The 27,411-nt window shown below is 41.2% G+C and overlaps 1 protein-coding gene and 1 long non-coding RNA gene across 2 annotated transcripts; one reads left to right on the top strand and one right to left on the bottom strand.

Moving 5' to 3' along the window:
- Positions 1 to 19: 19 nt before the first annotated feature.
- On the bottom strand, positions 20 to 20,213 carry LOC107383353 (chloride anion exchanger). Its single transcript, XM_015955922.3, has 21 exons — positions 20,064 to 20,213; positions 19,560 to 19,736; positions 18,501 to 18,640; positions 16,571 to 16,681; positions 15,523 to 15,683; positions 12,288 to 12,452; positions 12,036 to 12,188; positions 11,439 to 11,521; positions 9,414 to 9,561; positions 9,203 to 9,316; positions 8,852 to 8,929; positions 8,680 to 8,775; positions 8,459 to 8,565; positions 7,918 to 7,987; positions 6,651 to 6,743; positions 6,398 to 6,493; positions 3,422 to 3,649; positions 3,274 to 3,328; positions 1,996 to 2,141; positions 679 to 738; positions 20 to 439 (listed from the first exon to the last, which is right to left on the bottom strand). Exons 2-21 carry the CDS (start codon positions 19,688 to 19,690, stop codon positions 413 to 415), a joined length of 2,262 nt encoding a protein of 753 aa, XP_015811408.3. The 5' UTR covers positions 19,691 to 19,736; positions 20,064 to 20,213; the 3' UTR covers positions 20 to 412.
- On the top strand, positions 6,378 to 7,465 carry LOC107383363 (uncharacterized). The gene is made up of 2 exons (XR_001572732.3): positions 6,378 to 6,516; positions 6,622 to 7,465. It is a non-coding gene; the product is annotated as an uncharacterized lncRNA (long non-coding RNA).
- Positions 20,214 to 27,411: the final 7,198 nt, after the last annotated feature.

The raw sequence follows: 27,411 nt of genomic DNA, 5'->3' as shown, positions 1-27,411 counted from the left end.
ACAAAGTAAAAAGCCATACAATTGTTACCAATTTTTATTTATTTTTAGAACATTACAGTGAAAATAAGTATATTTATTTTTTACATTTAAAGGTTGATGTAAAATGAAAAGTAAAAAATACCACAATGGATATTTAAACTCAATCATTAATAATCTGAATTAATAATACTTATCAGGAGTTTCTTGATGCTCAAATACATGCCCCTAAAATCTCAATTCAATGTTTTTCTTCTTAAATTGATTCTAAAAAGTATTCAATTATGAATTATTGTCCTTCCACACACCTCTGTAATATGGCTTTGTTTGAAATGTGTTAAATAAATACAAAAATGTCACATAATTATTAATCATGTACAATAAAATAAACCACAATATACAAAACACATTCTTTGGTTTTGCTGTTAAATCCAGTTTAAAGCTTGCTCTCTGTTTCTGGACCCTGTGGAGTTATAGAAAGGTCATATTTTAGTTTGGTTACATGTACAGATCTAAAAATGTGTTTTTACAGACTGAAACATTTTTTAAAATAACAAATATGGTTTTTCCTGCATAATTTCTGTATTTTGCATTCAAATAAAACAAATGAAAGACTTTGTGAGGAGAGTATGCTAAAAGATTTAACAGAAATGTAGAAGAATGGTAAATACAGAACACCAAAGGGAAATATTGGATACCTACATTTTTATCTCTAATCCGTAAACTTCTGTTGGGGTGGTGAACTGTGACTGTTGTTATTATCTGTAGGACAATGAAAAACAGATTGACACAGATTGACAAAAGACTCATGGCATGTCCAAAATGCTGCAGCTAGAGTTCTGATGAGAATTAAAAAGAGAGATCATATCTCTCCTGTATTAGCTTCCCTACATTGGCTACCTGTTAAATTCAGAATAGATTTTAAGATCCTCCTTCTCACATATAAAGCTCTTAATAATCAAGCGCCGTCATACATCAGTGATCTGATTGTTCCATATGTTCCTAACCGAGCACTTCGCTCTCAGACTGCAGGTTTACTGGTGGTTCCCAGAATAACTGAAAACAGGATGGGAGGCATATCTTTTAGTTATCAGGCTCCTCTCCTGTGGAACCGCTCCCAGCTTTAGTCCGTGAGGCAGACACTTTGTCTACTTTTAATACTAGGCTTAAAACATTTTTATTCGATAGGGCCTATGGTTAAAATCTGATGTTAGCCTAAATCTGGACAAGTGGGGGAGTACAGGGAGGTGAAGTGCACAGTCGGTAAAGACGGCTCTCCCTTGCCCTGACTCCAACATGCCTCCATCTAAAAGGCTAGGTTATCCAGAGTTATCTCTGTAGTAATGCTGCGATAGGCTTAGACTGCTGGAGGACACACTGACCACTTTCCACACTCGACTACTTTCTTCTACAATCTGCTCTTTACTGTATTATTTCCTGCAATTTCAGCTGTTAACTTTATTTTTTCTCTAAGTGTTTTTCTCCCCAGAAGAAGCTACAATGATGTTCTGCTGAGCTGTGGAGGCCTCATAGGGGGGCCATGGTCTAGCACACTGCTGCTAATCACTTAAACATTCTCCCTCTCCTGACAATAACACTTTACTTTCCTTGACATTGAATGTGCTACTACTAGTTTACCCGTTTAATTCTAGATTCACTAGGATAAATACAATAAAGTTTATCTCTCACCAAATAGAATATTTACTAAGACATCACAATGTAACCATAGAAACATTACTTGGTGTGTGTGTGTGTGTCTACCCTGTTAAAAGGGAGTTTTCCTCTCCACTGTCTGTGCTTAGTATGAGGATTGCTGTAAAGTCACTGAGACTAGTCAGTGACTCGATGCAGTTTGCTGGGTTCCTTATATAGGAAACTTTTTTTCTGATTGGCTTAATGAATTGACCTGAATTGGAATGTTTACTATGTGAAGTGCCTTGAGGTGACTCTTGTCATGATTTGGTGCTATATAAATAAACTTGAACTGAATGATAAGTCAAGTCTTGAGGTTTTTTTTACCTTTTCATAGTTATGTTCCTTTTCAGCATGTGCTGGATGCTTTTCCAGAATGTGCAGCACGGCATCATGCAGCGTCAGGAAGAACATTGATGGGTGAACCTCATCATCAAAGAAGCAACAGTGATGAAGCTTTTCCAGCACATATGCTGTGGGTCAGGAAAAACAGGGTCATGCAGTTTTGCAGCAGGTGAACTAATAGCAACCAATGATTGAGTTTTCTGGAAGGCAGGGGTTATGTTGTTTCCATTGCTGGTCACAGATCTGACCAGATCCCCATGACATGAGGGGTCTCCCAAGGCTTCAATCTTGGACCACTGTTCTTTGATCTCATGTAATGTAAGTAGGTATGCAGACCCAGATCTATCTAGCTCTATAGCCTAGTGACTAGACACACTCTGTCAAAGACAAGACTGAAGTTATTGTCTTTGGAAATAATTCCAATTCCACGTATCGAGAGCTAGCTTTCGAGGGTCAGACCGCCAAGGCCCCTGCATTCGGCTACCACCGTACCACCATTTACCACCCAACACAATGCATCTGAACCCTTTGGCCTCTCCCTCAAGTGCTGAGCTCATGGTAAGCGGGACACACATCTCCTCTTCGGCATGTGCCCAGCCGGGCTCCATGGATATAAGCCCAGCCACCAGGCACTCACCAACGTGCCCCAACTCCATGCCTGGATCCAGGGAGGGGCCCTGGTGACTCACGTCCGGGCGAGGGAACACGGTTTCCATTTATGTTTTTCTTCATTAGGGGCCTAATTTTATATGTATGTTTTAAATTTGATTTGAAAATCTGTTTAATGCTGTTGTTTTGATTTTAAAACACCCTGTTTGTTTTCAGTGTTCTTTTGCACCTTAAACACACATTGAATTCCTTCTATGTGAAAAATAAGGCTGCCTTGTCTTTTTGACTAATGGGGATCAGCTAAGTTCCTTTATATCTCAGGCCGTGTTTCCTGACTGGAAAATTGTAAAAACTGGTATCAAGTCTCTACCCATAGGTAGATGAGTTATCTGGGATGCTTTATTGCAGGTTGATGACTTATGAAATGCACTGACAGACCGGGTTTTTGTCCAGAGGAACGAGGGCATTGTTCCGGTTGTAGTAAGTGAAGAAGGACAACGTTACAATCATGATCAAGACTTATCTTATCTTATGACTTAACTTATCTTTTGAGAAAATGGGCCACAGACAAGGCTATTCTCTCTGTTTAACTTTGAAGGGGATCATCATTACCTAAATGCAAATTTACAGCTGACCGAGCTTCATACTTACGATCACAGGCCACAATGTAGACCTCAACTTCAACACGAATCAGCTCTTTCAGTAACTGCAAAAGAACATAGATTAGAATTTATTAATGATCATCAGACACTGTTTTAAGCTTAGACATGAATAATTACAATTAGAGAAAGTCACTTACTGTTTTAAGTCCATTCACAGCAGATATATCCAGGAAGGAGACAGCAGCAAAGTCCAGGACCAGGCTATGGATCTCTATTCTGGGAATAATGATGTTGGCGGGAAGTTCAGCATCCCAGTCAATGCAAGCAGGAAGGTCATTGAAGTCAGTCGGCTGGTCTAGGTCTTCTACGTTGCTCTCGTCTTCTGAATCGTTGATAGTCCCACATGAGGTATTCAGAAAGCCCTTCTGTAAAAACACAATAATGATTTCACCCGAGCCTTTCGGGAGGGGCCAAAGGGGCCGGGTGCAATGTGTGATGGGTGGTAGCCAAAGGCGGTCTGATCCTCGGCTACAGAAGCTGGCTCTTGACATGGGGAATGTCACCTCTTTGATGGGGAAGAAGCCTGAGTTAGTGTGTGAGGTTGAGAGGTTCTGACTAGATATAGTCAGACTCACCTCAACGCATGGCTCTGGCTCCGGAACCAGTCTTCTTCAAAGGGTTGGACACTCTCCCACTCTGGAGTTTCCCCACTGAGAGGCGCCAAGCAGGAGTGGGCATACTACTGCTCCCCATCTTGGTGCCTGTACGCTGGGGTTTACCCCGGTGGACGAGAGGGTAGCCACCATCTGTCCATGTGTGGGGGGACGGGTCCTGACTGTTGTCTGTGCTTATGCACCAAACTACAGTCCAGACTACCCATCCTTTATGAAGTCCTTCCTCATTCTGCTGGGAGACTTTAACGCTTACGTGGGCAATGACAGTGAGACCTGGAGAGGTGTGGTGGGGAGGATCCCTGATCTAAGTTTGAGCGGTGTTATATTATTGGATTTCTGTGCTCCTCATAGATCATCAGTAATGAACACCATATTCAGGCATAAAGGTATTCATTTGTGCTCTTGGCACCAGGACACCTTAGACCGCAGCTCGGTTTATTCTGGTATCTGGTATCATCACACTAGTTTCTGGTAATGCGTTGGAAAGTTCTTAGTCCTGTTAGTCGTTTCTACGATCTCTTTAGATGTTTTCTCTGCTTGATGCCAATGATCTGACCCTTCTCAAAAAGACCAGCATCTGTTCCACGACCACCAGATGTGTCTTTCCACACGGTTGTTTAAGAAATGAGAAGCAACTCATTGCACCAGTTGGGGTTAAATAACTTGTTGCCAGCTGAAAGATAATCTCCCATGCTTTAATTATCCAATAGGAGGCTCCTACATATTTTCTTAGTTTAATCCAGGTGGCGACTTATTATTTGGATGACAAGTGTATATTTAAACATTTTTATCATATATTTAACATTTTTAAAAAGGGAAAATAAACTAGCCAAAGCAGCTGCTTAGTTTCTGTCCAGAGTGTCAGGTTGTAAATAAAAGGGACAATTTGCAACTTTTTCATAATTTCAAATCATTTTCTTGAGCTAGTATGTGCTAAAACAACCCTTTACAGGGTTAACGAAAGGCCACCCAGCCCCTGTCTCCCCCCTGTGGCTTGAATATCGCATCGGTCTGCTGGGACTGGCTGCAGTCTGGCTTCAGCACGTTTCCTGTATGTTTTAGATCATGAACCCATCTGATCTGTGACAAATCACTCCTCTAGACACTTAGGAATGCTGGGAGATGTTTTGGCTGGTAGATAAGGTGTTAAAAAGACAACACACAACGAGGAGATAGTTTCGCTTCTACAAACGAACACTAGGGGGTGTTAAAAGCAAGGAAAACTGCTTGATCTCCCTTTAAAACAGCATTTTTTTGTTATCTTATCAGAACCTTCACAGCTCTGTTGCAAGGGAGTTGAGGGACAAGAGTTTAATAAAACATTTTAACAAAAGTTGAAATAACTTGCTAAAAAACAGAAAACACAAAAAACAGTACTCACGGGTCACAGGCTACAAACATGAGCTGCATTTTTAGGCACTACAGATTCCACTATCAGTGTTTGTTGTGAATGAGATGATAAAAAGGTCTTATCGTTAACAATTACTGTATTCTTGTTTGTTTTTATTCCTCTTTAACTTTTTAGGTGACTTATTGTAGACACTTTCTGAAGTTAAATCACAGCAATGGGAAATATTCACCTTTATATTTTACTTTTATGGTTTAGTGGTAACAGTTTTATGCAAAAACAAGACCCAATTATCCTCTGACATTCGTGAATTCAGCACAAAAAGATTTAGAAGAGTAATGAGCAAGACAAAGACTCGTCAGATGACTTGGTCTCATTACAATATGACTATTCCACCCATCTAGGATAAGCTGCACCATGAACTGTCCACTGGAAATGCTGTCATCACATGTCATTTGTAAGGTACGGGAATGCTAAAGTCCGTTTTAATAACTTTTCATGTTCTTTCCTATTGGCTTATTTGTTGTATTGTTCGGCTTATGCAGAAGTTCTGAACAGAGGCAAATGAGCAAAGCAGGAAGACATAGCCTGGCCTGCCAGACTCCTCCTCTGTTTACTTCTGCACAGAGAAAGGGTCTGGCAACTCTCCTATTCAAATAATCCCACCCCGTGAGAATTGTAACCGAGCCAATCAGCGCCGAGTAACGTACGTCACACACCATAATGCTGTTTGTCATAAACATGGCGACTGAAGCTGAGTTCGCTGCGGCTCTTTCCTCTGTTCTAAATGACTCGGACACGTCTTTAAAACAACAAGTAGAAGTGCTAAAAGCCTTTCTTCTAAAAGATTAAGCAATGCTTGTGCCGTTGCCAGATGCCATTTTTTACTACAGCTAAAAAACTACAGCGGTACAGCTGGCATTTCCGTCTTTTTTCTGATTGGTTATTTTTGAACTGCCTAGTCCCGCCCCTCAAGTGCCTCTCTGCCTGTGAGTTACCAGACTCTTTCTCTGTGCAGAATTAAACAGAAAACAAGTCTGGCAGGCCAGGCTAGGGAAGACAAACACTGGCAGGACAGAAACGGAGTTGTCTCAACTTGTATTATTCAGTGTGAAAGTCGTTGCTTCTACTGCCACCGAGTAGCTACTTACTGATGTCCACTGCAGGTCACCTTTCTTCAGAAGTTTTTTGATCTTTCTCAGAGCTTTGTTCCTTTTTCGCAACACTCTCAGTGGAATAAAGCCAAGCTGTGAGGAAACAAGCATAAAAGGTACAGAATCGGGTCAGAAACTGCGGTTCTAGTCTGTTTATGCAGGAGCTCTAAAAGATTTTGTTATTGCAGTTCTTTGTAACATGCATTCATTTCTTATTTTAGACTGATTTGTATCTTCTGGTGAAACTCACAGCCTCTATGAGCTTGTTCCTGAAGAAATCCATGTTGGCAAAGAAGATGGGTGATGGGATCCTGAAGATTTTCACCCCCTCTGGCTCATATATCTGCAGTCATGACCACCATGTACAGTTGAATACAATTAAAAACCCTAAAGGGACAGTTTGCATGAACCCTTACTTCTAAACAGAATGCAGCCATTATTCATACACCTGTGTTTGTTTGTAAGTCAAGCTGTGAGACATGTCTGTGGGGTCAGGAGATCCTCTCGCTCTCCATTCTGTTCCATTAGCATATTTCCACTAATAATGCTAAATCTGTCATTGTAACAAATATTTTTGTATCACTTTGCTCATGCAATCGTTTACTCTGCAGTAGCTAAAAATACACTGTGATGTAACATGACAATGCATTGTGGGATATAGTCCTAGACAAAAAAGCATGCATTTTGCATGGGGGCCAATGGGTCGGAGTTGCTTCGTTCGCCTCCTAAAGATGCTAAACAGGAAGGAACTAAGCATTGCTATTGAGGGTTGTGCCAACTGGACTACAGATACCCAGATTGGATGTTTTTTTTTTATCCCTTTTCCAAAGCCGAGTGGTGAACAACAACAGCTGAAATGGGAACTGGCCAAGCTAAAATTTGGTGGCAGCGGTGGCACTATAATCATGTAACAGTAAAAAGGTACTTCGAGTAACTGTTTGAGTATAACATTTTGAATTTTGTTTCTGTCGATTAGTTTTTATTGACATAAAAGCGCCCTGTGTGGTGACACGACCTGTAAAGCAGGCTATTGTACACATTGGATAAATTATCTGTCTAGAATTATTTTCCATTGTCATCAGTTTCCACGAAGTTTCACCTTCTCTTCATTCTGCTCTTTCTACCAGTTGCACCTTTCCTGGCATCCACTGATTACCTCTTTTTTGAAATCATTTCCTTTTTTCATTTCCTTGCATTTTTTAATAACAAATTTTACTTTTCCCAACTTTATATGTTTTAAAATCTTTTTTCTAATCTTTTTATTTCTTAATTTTGGTTCTTGTGATGTGCCTTGTGATTTTTATCTTGAGAGGCGCTATATAAAGATAGTTTCTTCTTCTTCCACCAATGAGCTGTAAAACTGCAATCACCAGCCATGAAGGCAGTGGGAAGCTGTCATTTCATCCATGATTGATCTGGCATTTTGCATAGTAAAGGATGTGTGCCATAGACGCACACTTTAGAGTTATGCATGGTCTTTAAATAGTCAAGAACCAAGACAAACGACACTTACTTACATGAACATAGTCCTTTCTATCTTTGTAAATATCGGTCCCCTTGATGTTAGCCAGCACACTGCAGCGAGGGCTGAAGACAAAAAGAACAAAACAAACAAATTTAAAAAGCGGTCATGCCAAACGCACTTACAATTCTGTGAGACTTAGCCAAATTTGGAGCTAATAAAACTAATTTTTTAAATAGGATTTGGAGGACTGATTTTGTCCTGGACTGTATCTATTTTAGTAATTAAATGCATTTTAAGAAGATAACATATTTTGGTAACAATTTAAAATAAGGGGCCTTTTATTAACATTACTTAGTGCATTATTAAGCATTAACAAACTATTAAATAAAGTATTAACAACTGCTTAACTATATTATATAATGCAAGAAGCCCCTCCTCCCCCCCTACAGATTTGTTTATGCTATATACATCCCCTAAGGACCAAGACACCGTTAATCCAGAGAGCTGAAGACAAACAACCTGCCAGCATGACATGAAATATGAAATAAAACACAAAAGTGATAATAAAGGATCATTGAATAGTCAGAACTAACAACTGAACCCTCAGGACAACGCAGATCAGCTCCACACCAAGACCCACTGCCAGTCCAAGATCCAGCCCCAGTAGGATGGATGCAAGACAGGTGACACACCAGACCGCCTGACCAAGACAAAAAACAAAGGAGGCTTTTTGTTAATTTTGTTATGCTATAGCTAAAAACAACAACTGGGAATTTCCTTTTTAAAATGTTTCCCATCATTACTAGGACCTTACACAATCTGGCTTGTCTCTCTTCCACAGGTATGGGATCTCTCTGGCTTGCATTATCATCCCCTTTAGGTTGATGATGACCACAGCACCCAATACAGACTGTAAAAACACAGGTGAGTCTTCTCTCACTTCACCACAATTGGTAAAAACTGTAGTCAAAGTGTAGTGACCATACCTTTGGTAATGGATCTAGGAGAAATCCAATCGCCAAGGTGACAATCATCACTATGAGGGCTGAAAGCAAACCAGCTACCTGAAACACAGATAAATGTGTGACAATTCATTAACTAGAATTATATTTCACAATATTCTAATAATGTGGTTTTCATAAGCTGTAAGCCATAATCATCACAATTATAACAAATAAATGCTTGAAATATCTGGCTTTGCATGGAACGAGCATATCATCTTTTAAGCTGAATTACTGAAATAAATTAACTTTTGCACTATATTCAAATTTTTTGAGTTTCACTTGTGTTAATTGAGAAAGAAAATATTTTCTGTAATAAAAAAGTCAATAGTTTACCTGAGTTTTCCCCCCCGTACTTTCCTGTACTGCACTCCTGGAAAGAGCCGTGCTTGCTACAAAAGACCTGAAGGAAGCTCCAAATATGTTGCTAACTCCAAAGGCTATCAGTTCCTATAAGGAAGGTGAGAAAAAGCACAAAAGCTTAACCTTGGTCTCTACCAGGTCGCTCACAAATCTGTAGTTATCTCCAGATGTTATAGCAACACACCTGGTTCCCATCTATGGTGTAATCGTGTTTTATAGAATAGACTTTAGCCACAGAGAAAGCTACAGCAAAACCCACGATAGCCATCGGGAAAGCTTCCACTGCGGTCTCCTGTAAGATGGGGAGATTTGGGGCCACTGGGGGCTCGTATCTGAAACCATGAATAATTTCACAGAGATAAAGAATTATGATATTTAGGTTTGAATTTGCTGTCATGCTATTGCACAAAAATCTAGAAGTTTAGAATATTGCAAATAGGAGGAATTTGCAAAGTGGCTTTAGTGTAGAGTGCCCCCTAAAGAAAAACAAATTCAAACGATGATGCTAACTCCTTTACTTTTGCTGCAGACTCTAAACATTTGGGCTCAACATTAGAGTTCCCTCTTTAATGTTCCTTTAGTAGAACCAAAACTGAAACTTATCCCCTCGCTGTGCGTTTGTCTTTTTAACACCTTAATCCAACAGCTGAAATGTCTCCCAAACTTCATTAGTGTCTACAGGAGCGATTCATCACTAAATCAATCAAATCATCTGTGTTCACGATTTAAAAAATGCAGGAAACGTGCAAGAAGCAGATTGCAGGGCCAGGTATGTCAGTGCTATATTCTGGCCACAGAGGGGGGCAGAGGTCTGAATAATATACTAACTCCTTTAAAGGGTCATTTTAATACATACTGGCTCAGGAAAAATACTTTAAAACATGAGAAAGCAGCAAAGTATGACTTTAAATCTGTGTGAGCTCAGCTGAATGTGCTCAATGCTGTAAATACCGTAAATCCTCTAATACAGGCCCGGGCCTGTATTTGACTCAAGCTCATCAAGCTCCAGGCCTTTATTGGAAGCATGACTAGAATTAGAGGCAGGCCTCTATTTCTATTTGAGCAAAATGAACTAATGGTTCAATGGAGTTTTTGACAATTAAAATTGAGCCCACATTTTCAAAGTTAAACACATTTATTTTAACAACGGTAGTTTCTGCTTCAGCCCTCCCCCCTCACCCTGCGCAGCGGCCGCAAACTCACTGATGCGCTTGCAGCCTCTCGGAGTTCCTGCTGCTCTAAACATTAAAATAATTATTTCATTTTCTGTTCCTCACTTCTGATTACCTTCAATGGTGTCTGTTTGTTGCAACCACCAGGTACAAAAACTAACTTGTTTTTATTTGACTATTTTTCTGTCCTGCCTGTTTATTATCTTCCTGCATCTCCTCTCAATCCTAAAGAGAAACTGCTACCTGGGTTCATGTATGTTCACCTTATGAGTTACCTTTGAACTGCAGTTCTAAAAGACCTACCGACCGCAAAAACAGAGGAGTGCTCGCTTCGCTGCTTGGTGGCCGCATCAGTGATCGGTGCGTCGGAGGACAAGGTGATGCGCCCCGCTCCACAGCAGCGAAACGCATCAGGTGCAAATAAAAGAAAACATTAAAGGAAATGAGTCGACATGAACAATCGCGTGTCAGTACCAACGCTCTGGCACAGCGCGTTGCCCCCCCCCCCCCCCCCCCCCCCCCCCCCGACGCGCAGGAGCTTGTCACCTGCTGACAGCAGGCGGCTGTCTTTTCCGAGGGCTGCATCTTGCCGGTCATTATCACATGACAGCGACTAGTCAATGACAGGCATAAAAAGTCACTATAGTGAAGTCGACTAGTTCATACAACCCCTATTGCTTCCCAGTGTTCTGCAGCATAATCAGCACGTTCTCTTTGAACTTGATATCAAATTTTCGCCTCCTCTTCGTCTCCGCACGGTTAAAGTTACCCTCGCGGTCTATCACTGGCAAATCAAAAGTGAGACGGATGACACAACCGCCCCCCGTACTTGCTTGTTACCACATTCCACCCGGCCACAATAAAAAACTGGCCATTATTCACCTCCGCCGACTCAGACACCGGCCAAAATATGATACCCAGCCATTAATTGAATACCGGCCAATATTAGAGGATTTACGGTATTGTTTTCATATCATTGACATTGAACAAACATAAGTAGTTTAAAATATATTAGAAGTGAAATTTATACTTTTTACCCTTTTGGGATGTGGCCAACAACATCAATGCCATATCTCGTCTTGAAGTCAAACGCATAAGAAACTCCACATGCAATAACTGTCTGGAAACACAAAGACATGGCAGAGATTAGTCTCAAGATTTATATACATCGTTTACATTTCCGACTTTAATTATATAATTTTACTTATAATTAAGTAGAAAAATAAAATAAAATAAAATAAATAGAAAATCCTCAGGTAACAGAAACCCAGTGTAGAGGATGAGAAGGACGATTGCCTTGCATGACATTTACCAAAGGGAGATTAAGGAAGTGGCTAGAAAAGTGTGGACTGAAGGGCAGTAGACAGGCACTGATCGTGGTAACACCAAAGATGCCCCTGAGGTTGTGAGCCCCAAACTGAGAACATCTCCAACAGATCACTGACGTCAATCCCCCAAAACGTATATTATATGTGCCGTAAATTATCTTACAACATTTTATAGACTCGTGTTTACAGGCTTGCAAAATCACAGCCAAATTCTGTTATCTCAAACACACTTTGATAACGAAAACACACTCGCCGCCTTGTGTTAATGGAACGTTTATGAGGAGTGTGTTGCACAATGCTGCTCACCATGATAACCTCTACTGGGATGGGCACGGGTAGCTTAGATTTGAATCTGTCATTCAGTTCTTTCACAATGAACACCACTACCATGATCACCAAAGAGATCACCACGTCACACACATTGCTGGAGGTGATTTTGTTAAAGATGATCTCCAAGGTCTGAAACATAAAGCAGGAAGTCATCAGTTTATTGCCTTTTTCCTCAAGATTCGTGATAAGCTAAGAGAATGACAGCAAGAGCGAGGGATCAGTATTTACATATATGATGGCGAGTGGCCCGCTGATGCCTGGAACCGTGAGTCCCAACACAAACTTGAGCTGAGAGACCAGGATGTGGATGGCTGCAGCAGTGGTGAAGCCTGAAACCAGCGTGTCGGACAGATACATGACCACAAAGCCCACCTGCAGTATTCCCATCGCCAGCTGGACCAGACAGAGAGGTAACACGACACATTCACTTTTAATCAGTATGACAGACCAAGGAGACAACAAATAAAAAGACAATTGGATGTTTTTAATCAGACGTGTTTTTAAGTTTTCATGTTAAATGGATTTTCTTCACTTTTTCTGGAAACTTGCTCATTACTTTCAGATAAATTATGTCTAAATGATTATGTGTTATCTGTTTATTCTTGTCATCGGTAATGAGTCACTGGTTCACTAAACACTTCCTTTCTTGTGTTTACCTGCTTGAGTGTGACTGAGGGTATTAGTTACACACATTTAAGCCTGAAATGTGAAATTGTTTTTATGAGATCAAGATTTAAAAATGGAACAGTTTACTGGCTAATCTGAAAACTGTTCAATGAGTTTTGTTGCATTATCTAACATTCTAACAATTTAACTGTAATAAAGAAATAAAATTGGTCCTTGCCACCTGTAGATGCTCCATTAGAGAGCAGTAGACAGTAGCTCAGGAGCTAGAGCGGGTTGTCCAGTAATCGGAAGGTTGCAGGTTCGATCCTGGCTCCAACCAGAGAATGCTGATGTTGTTCCTTGGGCAAGACACTTAACCCGCTTTGCCTGCTGGTGGTGGGAGGGACTGGTGGCACCTGTGTTCGGCATGCCTCGCCTCCTCAGTGCTCCTCAGGGCAGCTGTGGCTACCTCCTAGTTCATTCATACCAGCGTGTGAATAGGTAAATGGTGAATGGCCTGTATTTGATATAGCGCCTTCTAGAGCCCTGGAACCCCCCCAATGTGCTTTACAACACAATCAGTCATTCACCCATTCACACACACATTTACATCCTGGTGGTGATAAGCTTCATTGTAGCCACAGCCACCCTGGGGCGCGCTGACAGAGGCGAGTCTGCCGTACACTGCTGCCACCAGTCCCTCCGAACATCACCAACACACAAGGCAGGTGAAGTGTCTTGCTCAAGGACACATCAACAGCAACAGTCTGAGCGGAGCTCGAAGCTGCAACCGTCCAATTACAGGGCAAGCACTTAACTCCTGTGCCACTGTCATCCTAAATGAAAGGGTGGATGACTGATTGTGTTGTAGAATCCTAAGGCGCTTAACAAGTACAGGCCATTACAGTGGGTACGGAAAGTATCCAGACCCCCACCCACCATTTTGCAGCCATTTGCTAAATCAATTAAAGACAAAAATACAAACTGAAATATCACATGGTCCTAAGCATTTACAACCTTTGCTAAGGATTTAGTAGAAGCACTCTTTTGAGCTAATACAGCCACGAGTCTTCTTGGTAAAGATGCAACAAGTTTCTTACTCCTGGATTTGGGGACCCTCCGCCATTCCTCCTTGCAGATCCTCTCCAGTTCTGTCAGGTTGGATGGTGAACGTTGATGGACAGCCATTTTAGGTCTCTCCAGAGATGCTCAATTGAGTTTAAGTTAAGGCTCTGGCTGGGCCATTCAAGACCAGTCAGAATTGCAGTGAAGCCATTCCTTCGTTATTTTAGCTGTGTGCTTAGGGTCACTGTTGTGTTGGAAGGTAAAACTTTAGCCCAGTCTGAGGTCCTGAGCACTCTGGAGAAGGTTCTTGTCCAGGATATTGCTGTACATGGCTGCATACATTGTTCTCTCTATTGCAACCAGTCGTCCTGTCCCTGCAGCTAAGAAACACCCGCACAGCATGACGCTGCCACCACCATGCTTCACTGTGGGGACTGTATTGGACAAGGGATGAGCAGTGCCTGGTTTTCTCCACACAAACCGCTTAGAATTAAGATCAAAAAGTTCTATCTTGGTCTCATCAGACCAGAGAATCTTATTTCTCACCATCTCCTGGGTCTTTCAGGTGTCTTTTAGCAAACTCCATGTGGGCTTTCATATGTCTTGCACTGAAGGGGGGTTTTCGATGGGTCACTCTGCCATAAAGCCCATGACTGGTGGAGGGCTGCAAACGGTTGACTTACTACAATGTTCTCCCATCTCCTGAATGCATCTCTGGAGCTCAGCCAGAGTGATCTTTGGGTTCTTCTTTACCTCTCTTGCCAAGGCTCTTCTCCCCCAGTAGCTCAGTTTGGCCAGACGGCCTTCTCTAGGAAGGGTTATGGTCGTCCCAACGTCTTCCATTAAACGATTATGGAGGCAACTGTGCTCTCAGGAACCTGAAGTGGAGCAGAGATTTTTTGTAACCTTGGCCAGATCTGTGCCTTGCCACAATTCTGTCTCTGAGCTCTTCAGGCAGTTCCACTGACCTCATGATTCTCATTAGCTCTGACATGCATTGTGAACTGTAAGGTCTTATATAGACAGGTGTGTGGCTTTCCTGATCAAGTCCAATCAGTATAATCAGACACAGCTGGACTCCACTGAAGGTGTTGGACCAACTCAAGGATGATCAGCAGAAATGGAAAGCACGTGAGATAATTATATGAGTGTCACAGCAAAGGGTCTGAATACTTAGGACCATGTGATGTTTCAGTTTGTCTTTTTAAATAACTCTGCAGAAAGTTCTAAAATTCTGTGTTTTTCTGTCAGTTTGAGGTGCTGTGTGGACATTAATTAGGAAAAAAAAAGAATTTAACTGATTTTAGCAAATGGCTGCAATATAACAAAGAGTGAAAAATTGACGGGGGTCTGAATACTTTCCATACCCACTGTATAGGATTGGATATGGCAGGTTTCTGATGAAGGTATTGATGCTGATACAGGTGGCAAGGGCCAAATGTTTTTTTTGTGTATTAATGTTATATTTTTAAATGACATGAATGTGTTGTTCTAATAACAGCTACTAATAGATATAGTTTTAAAACTATATTTTGAATTATCATTTCAATTTTTAGGCTTTAGAGGTCTTTCAAAGCAACATACTTATGCAAAAATTACATTTTATAACGAATAGGAAAGGTTCAAGTTTATCTGGGTTTTGATCGTTTTTTTAAGAATAACCACATCTCTTTGGTTTGGTTAGATCCCAAATATAGACGAGTCATTCTACATCTTTGAAATGTTGTTTGTTTTTAAACTTACATGAAGAACCCCCGCCCTGAAAATATATCTTCATGGTTTGGTTTCCCACCTGCATGACACCAACGGTGAAGGTCACAGAGGAAGCCACTAACACTCTCTGTTCATCTCTTGTCAGATTTTCAAACCCCGTGATGTTGGCTGGAGACCCTTCATCTGGAACGAGCCTGGTGACAATCGAGCCAATCATCAGACACAAAACCGGAAACGGACCTACAGATGGAGACATTAGGAGAAAAGATGGATTATAGCTCTTGGAAAACAGATAATCAAGTTTTCAGAGGGCTCTTTGATCATCTTCTTTTCATAATCATTTTTTTCCCTCATCTATGCAGGATTTAACAACGTGAAGATAACTCAACAATATGAGGAATAAATTAGGTTGTTAAAGGAAAAATAAACTACCTGAGGTTGACATGAAAATAGGGACTGATTGATCTATCATCTTTTCACTCAGGGATGTTGAAACTTTTCAAAACAATAACTAAAATCCTTGTGAGCAACAAATATGCAAATATAATTCAATAGTGAATTAGTATTATACATATATATGTATATATGTATATATATATATATATTTATTTATATGTATATGTACATATAAACAGAGGGCTACAATGGCTTCTGGGGCACACTTTAGACATGACTGTTTAAATTTTAATCCAGCATATAACAGTTTTCAGCTCACAGCTGTAATAGACATCAAACACACTCTTTCTCTATTCAACAATTTAATTGGTTTTTAGATTTTATTTTACTGACTCTGCTATAAAAAAATAAACCAGCTGAGTTTTGCAACAAGCAGCCAGTAATTCAAATTCTGTTACTATAAGTAATGTATTTGTTTATTGCCCAGCTGTGTCTTACCTGTAGACGTAGGTTATCGAATTAGGTCAACATACGTTTATGATTAAATGTGTCATTGTTTGGTGACTTTGGTTTTAATAACAGAAAACTTAGAAGACTGGACAGAAACTTTGAAAATAAATAAATAACCTTCCAAACTCCAAATGTAAAAATTTAAAACCTACAAAGGGACTGAAAGCAGTCTTTCTCAACAACAACAGATATCTCCTATCAGCACGGTCAGTGGGCCTTACCAACTGAAATGTGTCTTGAAGTTCCCAGAAAAAAGTAGGTGACCACTGGAAAGAAGGCGGTGAAGAGCCCGTACCAGGGTGGCAGAGAGGCTAGTAAACAGTAGGCCAGACCTACAACACAAACCAGATGGTTCATCAACACTTCTCAACATACCACTGATCCTGACTGGATAGGTAGAATTAAAGTACCTGAAACAAGAGTTATTTAAAACACACATTCAACAAACAAAAGTGAATTTAGGGCTAAAGATGCAGCTTGGCAGTGATGCGTCTCCTCTCATCAGAACAAAAATGGGAAACCTTCAGGGGCAAATGACAAAGAGGGATCCTTGTCAGATATCCAAACTAGTGATCGACTTTCACGGGGTCTTTTTCTGTTTGCTAAAACGACAACAGTGGATGTGCAACACTTCTGACCCTAACTAGTCGTTTAATTTAAATGGTAAATGGCCTGTATTTGATATAGCGCCTTCTAGAGTCCTGGAACCCCCCCCCCCAAGGCGCTTTACAACACAATCAGTCATTCACCCATTCACACGCTGGTGGGGATGAGCTACGATGTAGCCACAGCTGCCCTGGGGCGCACTGACAGAGGCGAGGCTGCCGAGCACTGGCGCCACCAGTCCCTCCAACCACCACCAGCAGGCAACGTGGGTTAAGTGTCTTGCCCAAGGACACAACGACAGCGACAGACTGAGCGGGGCTCGAACCTGCAACCTTCCGATTACGGGGCGAGCACTTAACTCCTGTGCCACCGCCGTTAACCAACTCTTTACTCTTGATTTTGTGCTCTGTAAAATTGATAATTTAACCAAAGTTAAATCAATAAACTGACCAAGGATTAAACATAAAACAGGTAAATAAAAAGAACTGTCAGTGGATAATAACGTCTAAGTAGATGGTTTTCAGGAACCTGCATTTAAATAACATTTGGCATTAGCACTGTGCTGTCCACAGATGTGCCTGATTTTAAATCAGCTCTACCAAGGACACATAAAAAAAGGTAAATATCAGCCTGATAAATTGGCAAACTAAATCCAAATTACTATTGTCTTTTACTTCATCCTCCAATCACAAATGCAGAAGACAACTGAACTCCTCATGTGGAGGAAATGCCTTTCATCACATCACACTTATCTGTGATCCACCTCAGTTTTCACTGAAAATCATGGCATGAAGGCACCAACAGAAACATGTCCTCTGCAAAGAACAAAGACTCTGATGCTCCTAAACGTGACACCCTCGTCTCCATGGCTACGCTTTTACATCTCATCCCTGGACAGTCACCACATCAGTCCTGTGAAAGTTCATTCTGAGCTATAGGGGAGAGCTATTTGTGCTTGGGTTGAGCAAGGACCAGTGAAAGAAGAGACATCATAACCTTAGGTCAGCAAAACATCTTCAGATTTGTTCTTGAATTTATATTTTTGCAAAATGAAATAAATTAGATTAAATCGCTGACAGTGTGAAGAACACGGAAGTAACAGCAATCAACATTCCTTGGATTAGGATCCTCAAAGGGAGGAGAGGACATTAGAGACGAGATATGTGTCTCCACATTTATTGCTCTCTTTCCAGGTATTTTGTTCAAGCATGTGTGTGTGTATGTGTGTGTGTGTGTGTGTGTGTGTGTGTGTGTGTGTGTGTGTGTGTGTGTGTGTGTGTGTGTGTGTGTGTGTGTGTGTGTGGGGGAGTATGTCCCGTTCTTGACTTCAAAGCAAGCACTCCTTTTCTTTTAAACTTATCAACTGGCTTGTCTTGACCCCACAACTAAGTTAGTGGCAACATTCTATCACTCTGATGGTTTATGATGGTTATTGTTGACGTCGCCATCTGCAGCTCTAAACAACATGACCTCACTGACGCACTGCAAGCTGAAACCGGCGTGGAGAAACAAACTTGACCCCTGGGAGGGATCACATGTCGTTACCTTGCAGGACAGCCACGAGTCCGGTGCTGACACCAGACACGATGTCACTCAGCAGCCACTCGTTGATTCTGTATATTTTCATCCAACCAATCACGGGCAGAAGGGACAGAGCGGCAGTCTTGGCTCGTTTGGTGTTGCATCTGAAGTCAAACACAAGGTGACCTTTTTACACAAACACAGGTGTTCACCACTTCTGATGCAGTGAATGAAATAAAAAGTTATGGAAGTTTTTTTTTATTTGTTTTTCTTTTGTGAAAAGTTTTTTTTCTTTTGGAAGAATTTTAGAAGAGCTAAAAGTTTTAAACGTGTAAACACAAAGGAACAGAAAACGTCTGCTGCAGCTGTTATTTAATTATCTAATTATTATGAAGAGAAAAACAACAAAAAACTTAAGATTTATGGAATTTTCACTCATAAAACTGGGAGAATTCAACAGCATGAAAGTTTAGGCTCAAGTAAACCATAAAACCAGCCAACAAACAGGGTCAAATTATCAGGACTTTTCTTTCAAGTCTACTAAATGTTCTAAAGCCCGTGACCTGCAGACCGGCCAAACGATACTGCATTTTATGGTCCTCATAGCTCATCAAAGCAGGAACTGAATTTAAATTAAGAAAATACTAAACAACTTACCTAAAAGCATGAGGATATTTTTTATTATGAGTGGTTTGTTCCAGATGAAGAAAGAATGTGGAGAAAAATTCCTTTTACAGGAATTAGAAAATTATTCAGTCTTGTTTTAATTTATAGACAGAACAAACATTTGCTGCATGCAAAAATATCCGCTTTAGATTAAAACATGTTTTAAATATTCTTCTTTTTTCAGTGTCCAAACTTCCATCAGATTTCACTCAGATAGAGCTTAAATCTCCTAATTCCATTCAAAATTCATTCATTACATTTTAATTAAAAATTACATTTGAACTAAGATTTAATAAAATGTAATAAAGATAAAAATATAACACAATCCCAGACATAACCTGGCATATAAAGTCTATTTTTGTAAAACTGGATTTCTTTGGAATCTGAATTGAAAGCATCACTGCGAACGTCCCTCACCTGAAGTACTGTCTGATGTGGTCCGTGATGGTTTTGCGGTGTCTGTAAACCTTCTCATGTTCCTCAGAAAATGACTCTTCTGAGTACAGAGGCCTGGCCACCACATACTGCTTGGTTCCTGGTCGCATCATCTCGCCTCTGCAGCCTGGAGGACCTCTGCTCCCTCTCTATGTGGCTCTGAGATGCAGAAATCGCATTAGGTTAGGAAGAAGACCCGCTCTTTCCTTTGAACATCGCTGATGAAGGATGATTAATGACAAACAGATGCAGAGCCTCAAATGCAGACAAAAGCCAGGTAAGGAGCTGCTCAAATGGGATTTGACAAGTTCTGTTTTGGTTCTAAATACAAAATCTGAAAGTTTTTTTTTTACTGAAACACTCAAATGCATTAAATCCTGGACTTCACTAAATCTAATTTTCATTTAGATCTAAATTAATTCAACAAAATACACATTTAATGTATTTGATTAAAATCTCCATTAAAGATGATCTTATTGTACATACCTGATTTATTCCTAACACGTCCCAGAGTTTCTGCTCTTTCGTCGTCTCGCTCCTGGAGATCATCTGGGACCTGAGACGGTCTCGTCATCAATAAATGCTGCTGCTTATCACAGCCGTAATTATTAACAGCAATTATGATGATGTTCGTTTCAAACAACCGCTGGATGCCTTTCTTATCCTTGACCATTGTTCTCACTGATATCTGTAAAGTGTAACTTTCAGCGCCGGGAGGATGTGGTCAAAACAAGACAGGAGGACAGGATGTTACCGGTCCAGGCTTTGAGGAGGAAACTTTTAGGGAGTTAAACATTTCTAAAGGCTGCAGTCATTTCTTTTGCAATTCTGTTACCAAGGAAAACAAAAAATAAAGACTTCACGCATAAACAAAAGTAAAAAAAAAAAAAGTGAACACGACATACCAAATATATGAATCAAACTGCTCAGAATGAGCATGATGGTTGTGTTCACGGTTTACTTTTATCTGGAATCCAAACATTCCAGAAACGTGTGTGAACGGCCTTGAGAAGGTGTCTGCGCATAATTAATTACAGGTAATGTCTGCCGTCACCGTTTGTTCAGCAGGAATTTGTGGGAAACATCAGTTTATTTGAATTTCGTAACAAACATACAGCTGTGTCCAAAAACTTTAGAGAATGACACGAATATCGATCGTCACAAAGTTTTCTGGTTTTCATGAAATCAGTTTGCATGATCTACAGATTGTTCTGAAGAACAAATCTGGGTTCTTGTTTGGACCTCTCCTCACAAACATGTAGTTATTTGTCTCTGGCAAGGCCGAAAACCTTAGATCTGCTACAGATGACTGCAGGCTGACCCTCTTCTTCCCACCAGTCTGGCTGTCTGTGAATGGTTTGAGCCGGTTTCCATAGGTCACCTTGAGAAAATTGTTGGTAAACTGAAAGCGTCTTACTTTTTCTTCACCACAACAGACCGTGAGCTGAGCCAGAAGGCAAGGCTCTTGATTTACCGGTCGATCTACGTCCCAACCCCTCACCTATGGTCATGAGCTTTGAGTAATGACCAAAAAAAAAAAAAACAAGATCGTGGTTACGAGTGGCCGAAATTAGTTTCCTCCGGAGGGTGGCCGGGCTCAGCCATAGAGACAGAGTGAGGAGCTCGGATTTCGGGAGGTGCTCAGAGTAGAACCGCTGCTCCTCCGCATCGTGAAGAGCCAGCTGAGGTAGTTCGAGCATCTTAGGATGCCTCCTTCCTGGGGTGGTGTTGCGGGCACGCCCTGCCAGAAGGAGGTCCCTGGGTCGACCAAAAACACGTTGGAACAAGTAAATCTCCAATCTGACCCGGGAATGTCTTGGGGTCCTGCCGGAGGAACTGGTGGAGGTGGCTGGGAAGAAGGCTGTCTGTGATGCCCTACTCGAGATGCTGCCCCCGTGACCCGGACCTGGATAAGCAGAGGAAAACGAACAAACAACTAATGAAAGAACAACGAAAGAACGAACAAACATTTTTACCTTTTCAGTATCATTCTTATCTAAAGTACTGGAAGGGGTTGACTGATCATCTGAAATTGTTTCAAGATGAATATGTTTTTCAGTTCTCCCAGTTAGTTTTAGAATTGATTTTAAGATACTTTTACTGACTTTTATAGTGATACATCCACCACAGGCCTTTTTACAGCCTTACACTCTGTCTAGATTGCTACACACTGAGAGTGAAAACCTTCCAGTGATCCCCGGGTTAGGGTATCAGACTCATGTTAGAAACTTGATGACTATCGTCTATTTTTACTTTACTGTGGGTTTTTTACAGTTTACTTTTCTTATTGGTTAGCTTTAATAGGAGGCTTATTGTACAAGAAAACATTTGCCTTACTATGCACATGAGAGTTTCTGTAACCAGCAGGAAACCAAACTCCATTTCATATCTTTCCACGTCTTATAATCGTGATTTCACACCAAGGGGAAGACTTCACCTCCCAAAGTAAAGCCAACGTGGAAGTGACTACATTTGCGGTTCACCCCTGATCCACTAGGGGCTGGCACAAGAAAGGAACTAGATCCCCTTGACGCCCATGTTATAAATGCCAACTTCACAGCAGGAATAAACACGTTTACAGCCTACAAACATTTTAGGTTTCCATCATGACAACTCTGAGGGGGGTGAATTATTTTTTAATTCATCTATTTAGACGTAATTAAAACTTAAAATTATAAATACTCATCTCTGTTTGACAGGTAGCGGATGAGCTGTTACTGCTAGCTGCTTGACCCCTGGTTGCTCCAGGGAAGGCCTCAGCCTCGGCCTCACATTAAAAGTGGAACTGCCTAGAAGGCAGAGGGTAGCAGTCTCGCTCGACTGCAGTTTTCTGGCTAAAATAGTTCATGGTAAATGGCCTGTATTTGTTCAGCACCTTCTAAGGGTTCTACAACCCCCCAAAGCGCTTCACAACACAATCAGTCATTAACCCATTCACACACATTTGATGTAGCCACAGCTGCCCTGGAGCGCACTGATAGAGGTGAGGCCTGCCGAACAGTGGAGCCACCAGTCTCTCAGATCACCACAAGCAGACAAGGCGGGTTAAGCATTCTCTGGTCAGAGCTGGGATTGAACCTACAACCTTCTGGTTACTGGTCAACCCACTCTACCTCCTGAGCTACTGCTGTCTAGCACCTTTCTGAGTCAGAGGACTCCAAAGCGCTTTACACAACAGTGTATAAAGGGCCCACCAACTTCCATTAGCATTCACATAGGTCAGTTGTCTTTTAGCTAAATCGGCTCAGAGTTTGATGGGTGTCATTCATCTGACCCCACCCTCAGCTCTGGATAATGGAGAAAAAAGCGAATGAGTCCAATAGCTTTTTCTTGGTTTGTTTTCAGTTAGTTTTCTTTGTGATGCAAACATTTTAAGAATCTTAATCCTTCAAGTGCTCAGTAACACACATTTGCTGCTATTGAAAAACACTTGTTTCATGCACTCTTGACGTCTTTTGCTAGATTTGTACCATAGTGGTGCCATCCATGTCACTTCACTGAAAAAGTTAATTAAAGCAAGATCTTGACAATATTAATAATAATAAATAATAATAATATTAATAATAAAATTAAAACACTATTATATCCATATTGCTACCTGATTGCTACTAAATAAATACTTTTGATTAATTGAGTTATTGTGTCAGAACATAAAAAAATTATGAATTGCAGACTAGTTTTTGCTCCAAACTGCATTTCCCCCACAGATACTTAAACAGATGAATGATTAAAGCATTACCACTACTTAATAAGTGTTCAGTCCATCTCTTTCTTTATTGGTATTTGGTGTCTCTCAGTGAAAGCCTGATCCGGCCCAAACAAACATAAAATTTTATTGCATTTGCATCATAATCTTTATGTGCGAGTGTTTAATCAACCACTTGAGTTTGACGTGGAATATGTTTTTACGACATCTTTAACCTCATCAAAGACAATAAAAAGTAAAACGGATGGCAGTGATAAGAGAGCAATGGAAACATTTGACAATAACAGAAACAAAAGTGTTAGACAACAGCAGCAAATATATCGGATCAGCAGGGAAGCAGTTTGCCTACATTTACCCTCCTGTGACCAAAGCTTTCGGTTCATGTGCAATTTTTATATGACCTAGTCTATGTATGACCTCTTTAACACAAAGAACAAACATTGCTGTTGAACAATTTGAATTCAAATAATTTAAAGATGAAACCATTGCAAATTTTGGAAACCTGAAAATTAAAAAAATTAAATATAAATTACAAAGAGTTTAATATTAAATATTATCAAGTCAGAGCAGTATTTGTAAATAAGGTAACCAAAGGATAGCAGGTTTGGACCGCTCAGTCTATAAAGTAATAAATAATTGATAAATGCACTGCATTTGTTTTTACCCTTACATGTGCTTCATTAATAGCTCTAAACCAAGGGGGGTTGCAATCATATTTAGTAATCATGTATAATTTACCGTTTCAAGTGAACATAAACATTCTGAAGGGTGCTATATAATTATGGTGGATGAATCGTTCACACTTCCAGGTGTCCTGGTATCTATATTCACACTGAATTCAGATGATCACTCCTTTTTCGCTAGGTTGTTTTTTCAGCTACCTGATCTCTCATGACATTATCTCAAACCGGGTGGAGACACCAACTGTGTACTAATCTCACTACACAGACTTCTATTAAATTGGCTCATTCAATTTGTTTCTCAGACTCACGTGGGGTGGTTGATGAGTGGAGTTCTCAGATACCTCAAGGGTGTACTATTTTTTGTTTCTCTGTTCTTAGACATTTCTACTGAATGGAATTTTTTAGGGGGATGCTGGAAATTCACATATGGTGAAGGAATGAAATTATTGCGCCATCCATCCATATTTGGCCGCTTATCCGGGGTCTGGCCACTGGGACAGCAGCCTAAGCAGACAGGCCCAGACTCCTTCTGGTTGGGCGTGCCAGGAAAACCTCACCAGGAAGGCATCCGGGAGGCATCCTAACTAGACGTCTGAGCCACCTCAACTGGCTCCTCTTGTTGTGGAGGAGCAGCAGATCTACTCCGAGCCCCTCCCGGATGACCAAGCTTCTCACCCCATCTCTAAGGGAGAACCAGACACCCTGCAGAAAAACCTCATTTTGGTCGCTTGTATCCGCGATCTCGTTCTTTTGATCACTACCAAATCTCATGACCATAGGTGAGGGAATGTAGATGACAGGTAAATTGAGAACTTTGCCTTCCGGCTAAGCTCTCCATTCACCACAAAATACCAGTACAATGCTTACATACTGCAGACTCTGGAGCTGATTCTCATCCCAGCTGCTTCAATCTCGGCTGCAAACTGATCCAGCAAAAGCTGAAGATCACTGTCTGATGAAGCAAACAGGACCACATCATCTGCAAAAAAGCAGAGAACCAATCCTCAGGCCACCAAAACAAATCCCCTCAACACCTTGGCTGCGCCTAGAAATCCTGTCCATAAAAGGTGACAAAGGGCAGACTTGGCGGAGTCCAACAGTCACTGGAAACAAGCCCAACTTTCTGCCGACAATGTAGACCGAGCTCTGACACCGGTCATACAGGGACCTAAAAGCCCGTGTCAAAGGGCCTGGTACCTCAGGATGCGGTCAAACACCTTCTCCAAATCCACAAAACACATGTAGACTTGTTGGGCGAACTCCCACACACCCTCCCAGGACCCTCCAAAGGATGTAGAGCTGGTCCAGTGTTCCACAGCCAGGATGAAAACCACATTGTTCCTCCTGAATCCTAGGTTCGACAATCCGACAAACCTAACCCTAACACATCCTGCGGCCCCCCTTTTTAAATAGGGGGACCACCACCCCAGTCTGCCAATCCAGTGAAACTGCCCCCAATGTTCATGTGATATTGCAGAGTTGCGTCAGCCAACACAACCCTACAACATCCAGAGCCTTAAGGAGATTTGTCTGAATCTCATCCACCCCTGGGGCCTTGCTACCAGGGAGCTTTTTGACCACCTCAGTGACCTCGGCCCTAGAGACTGGGGAGACCTACCCAAAGGCCTCAGGCTCAGCTTCCTAACTGGAATACGTGCCGGTGAGATTGAGAAGGTCTTTGAAGTACTCCACCCACCAATCCACTACATCCCAAGTTGAGGTCAGCAGCACACCGTCCCCACTATTAACAGTGTTGGTATTGCATTGCCTTCCCCTCCTGATGGCAGACCAGAATCTCCTCTAACCCATACCGAACTCTTCCCACGCCTTGGTTTTTGCCTTTTACTTTGGTCAATTTTACAGATCAATATACTCAGATTCAATTCAATTCAAATTTATTTATACATGACTATTTCTCAATGGAGGATGATTTATAAGCTATTTTTAACTGTACAACTATTCCCTCCATGAAAGTAGATCTAGCTGAGGATCTGGTAAAGAATATTTCATTGACTGAGACTACTTCTGTGATCGGCAACGTGCAGAGCAGCAAATCTCCCAGACTGCATGGCTTTCCGACTGTTTAAGAAATTTTCTGGACTACTCTCACCATTGCTACGGTCGGTTTTCAATGAGCCCTTTACTGCTTCACTTCTGCCAACTCTGCGTCAAGTTGTTATGTCTGCTCTCAAAAAAGGATAGAAAACCCTTATGTTTACTCTTGAATGCAGATGCTAGAATTCTCACAAAGGTCTGGACACCTGAGAATGATGCTACCTATTATCATTTCACCTGAGCAGAGAGAGAGAGAGAGAGAGAGAGAGAGAGAGAGAGAGAGAGAGAGAGAGAGAGAGAGAGAGAGAGAGAGAGAGAGAGAGAGAGAGAGAGAGAGAGAGAGAGAGAGAGAGAGAGAGAGAGAGAGAGAGAGAGAGAGAGAGAGAGAAGTCATGATTGACTTGCATCATACACTGCTGGTAGGTTGCACCTGGATCATTTAGCCTTAAAAGTGTGGAAGTACAAGTTAGTCCTTCTGGATGACGTGACAATACATTTGACCTACTGTTTCGTTTGTGCTGAACTCACCGTGAGGGCAGCGCCCTAAGATCTAGAGAAAAAACATATATAAGATGAACATTAACCCAGATTGCAAAGAGATTAAAAGATACCCAGGGTCCATCTGCAGCTCAAACATGTCTATCTGTAAGACTGAGCAACGAGGTATGAAAAATGATTCATGAAGGGTTGAACTTATTTGAACCTTTGCCCCCGTATGGCTCCATGTCTAGCAACGCCCCTCCACTCAGTCCATCCAGGCAAAGGCATCATTGGTTCCTCCTGCTACATGCACAAAGAAAGTTGATATGCATGTTGGGGGCAAATGTGTTCGCATTTTACTTCAGTTATGGGGTAAAAAAAAAATTGTTTTATAAGTCTTTTGAGCCTTTATACGTCTGTCACTGCAGACATTTAACGGACTTAATTTCCTCATGGATTTCTGCTTTCTTTTCTGATGAAATCCATTACTACTCATGGAAATTACTTTTCTCAAAGTTATCAAGGTTTATTGTTGTGCTTTTTGAAGACAAGAAACATCCTAAAACTTAATTTATTCTACCACAAGCATTGAAACATGTTGTTTACTGTACGTTTTTATTTTTATTTTTTTAGAATTGAGGCTATTGGGTTACCCTATACTGAAAACCAGTCAGCCAAAGGGACATCCCCCTTGGTCAAGTAGCCAGGACGCAAGATCTATCGGGACATTGTGACGGGACGCTCACACTGTCCCATCTTCCCCCCTCTTTCCACAAGCACATCTTAGTGCTCCCGTGCAGGGTGCCACAAACTTCACATCCATGGACCTACTTGACAGTACTACATGGATCCTGCTGACAACGCCAAATGTGGCAAGGTGGAGAAACGAGGGCCCGGGCAGGAATTGATC

This window comes from Nothobranchius furzeri, chromosome 1, assembly GCF_043380555.1.
Source record: "Nothobranchius furzeri strain GRZ-AD chromosome 1, NfurGRZ-RIMD1, whole genome shotgun sequence".
NCBI classification, from domain to species: Eukaryota; Metazoa; Chordata; class Actinopteri; order Cyprinodontiformes; family Nothobranchiidae; genus Nothobranchius; species Nothobranchius furzeri.
Note: the sequence above shows the minus strand (reverse complement) of the source record. Positions and strands in the feature narration are given on the sequence as shown.

Bases quoted from the DNA above. Each gene is read 5' to 3' on its own strand.
- LOC107383353 (XM_015955922.3), bottom strand. From the start codon at position 19,690: ATGATGCGACCAGGAACCAAGCAGTATGTGGTGGCCAGGCCTCTGTAC. The intron at 16,682-18,500 runs GTAACGACATGT...TTTGTGTTGTAG, and splicing joins ACTCGTGGCTGTCCTGCAAG to GTCTGGCCTACTGTTTACTA. The intron at 9,317-9,413 runs GTGTGTTGCTAT...CCTTCCTTATAG, and splicing joins ACACCATAGATGGGAACCAG to GAACTGATAGCCTTTGGAGT.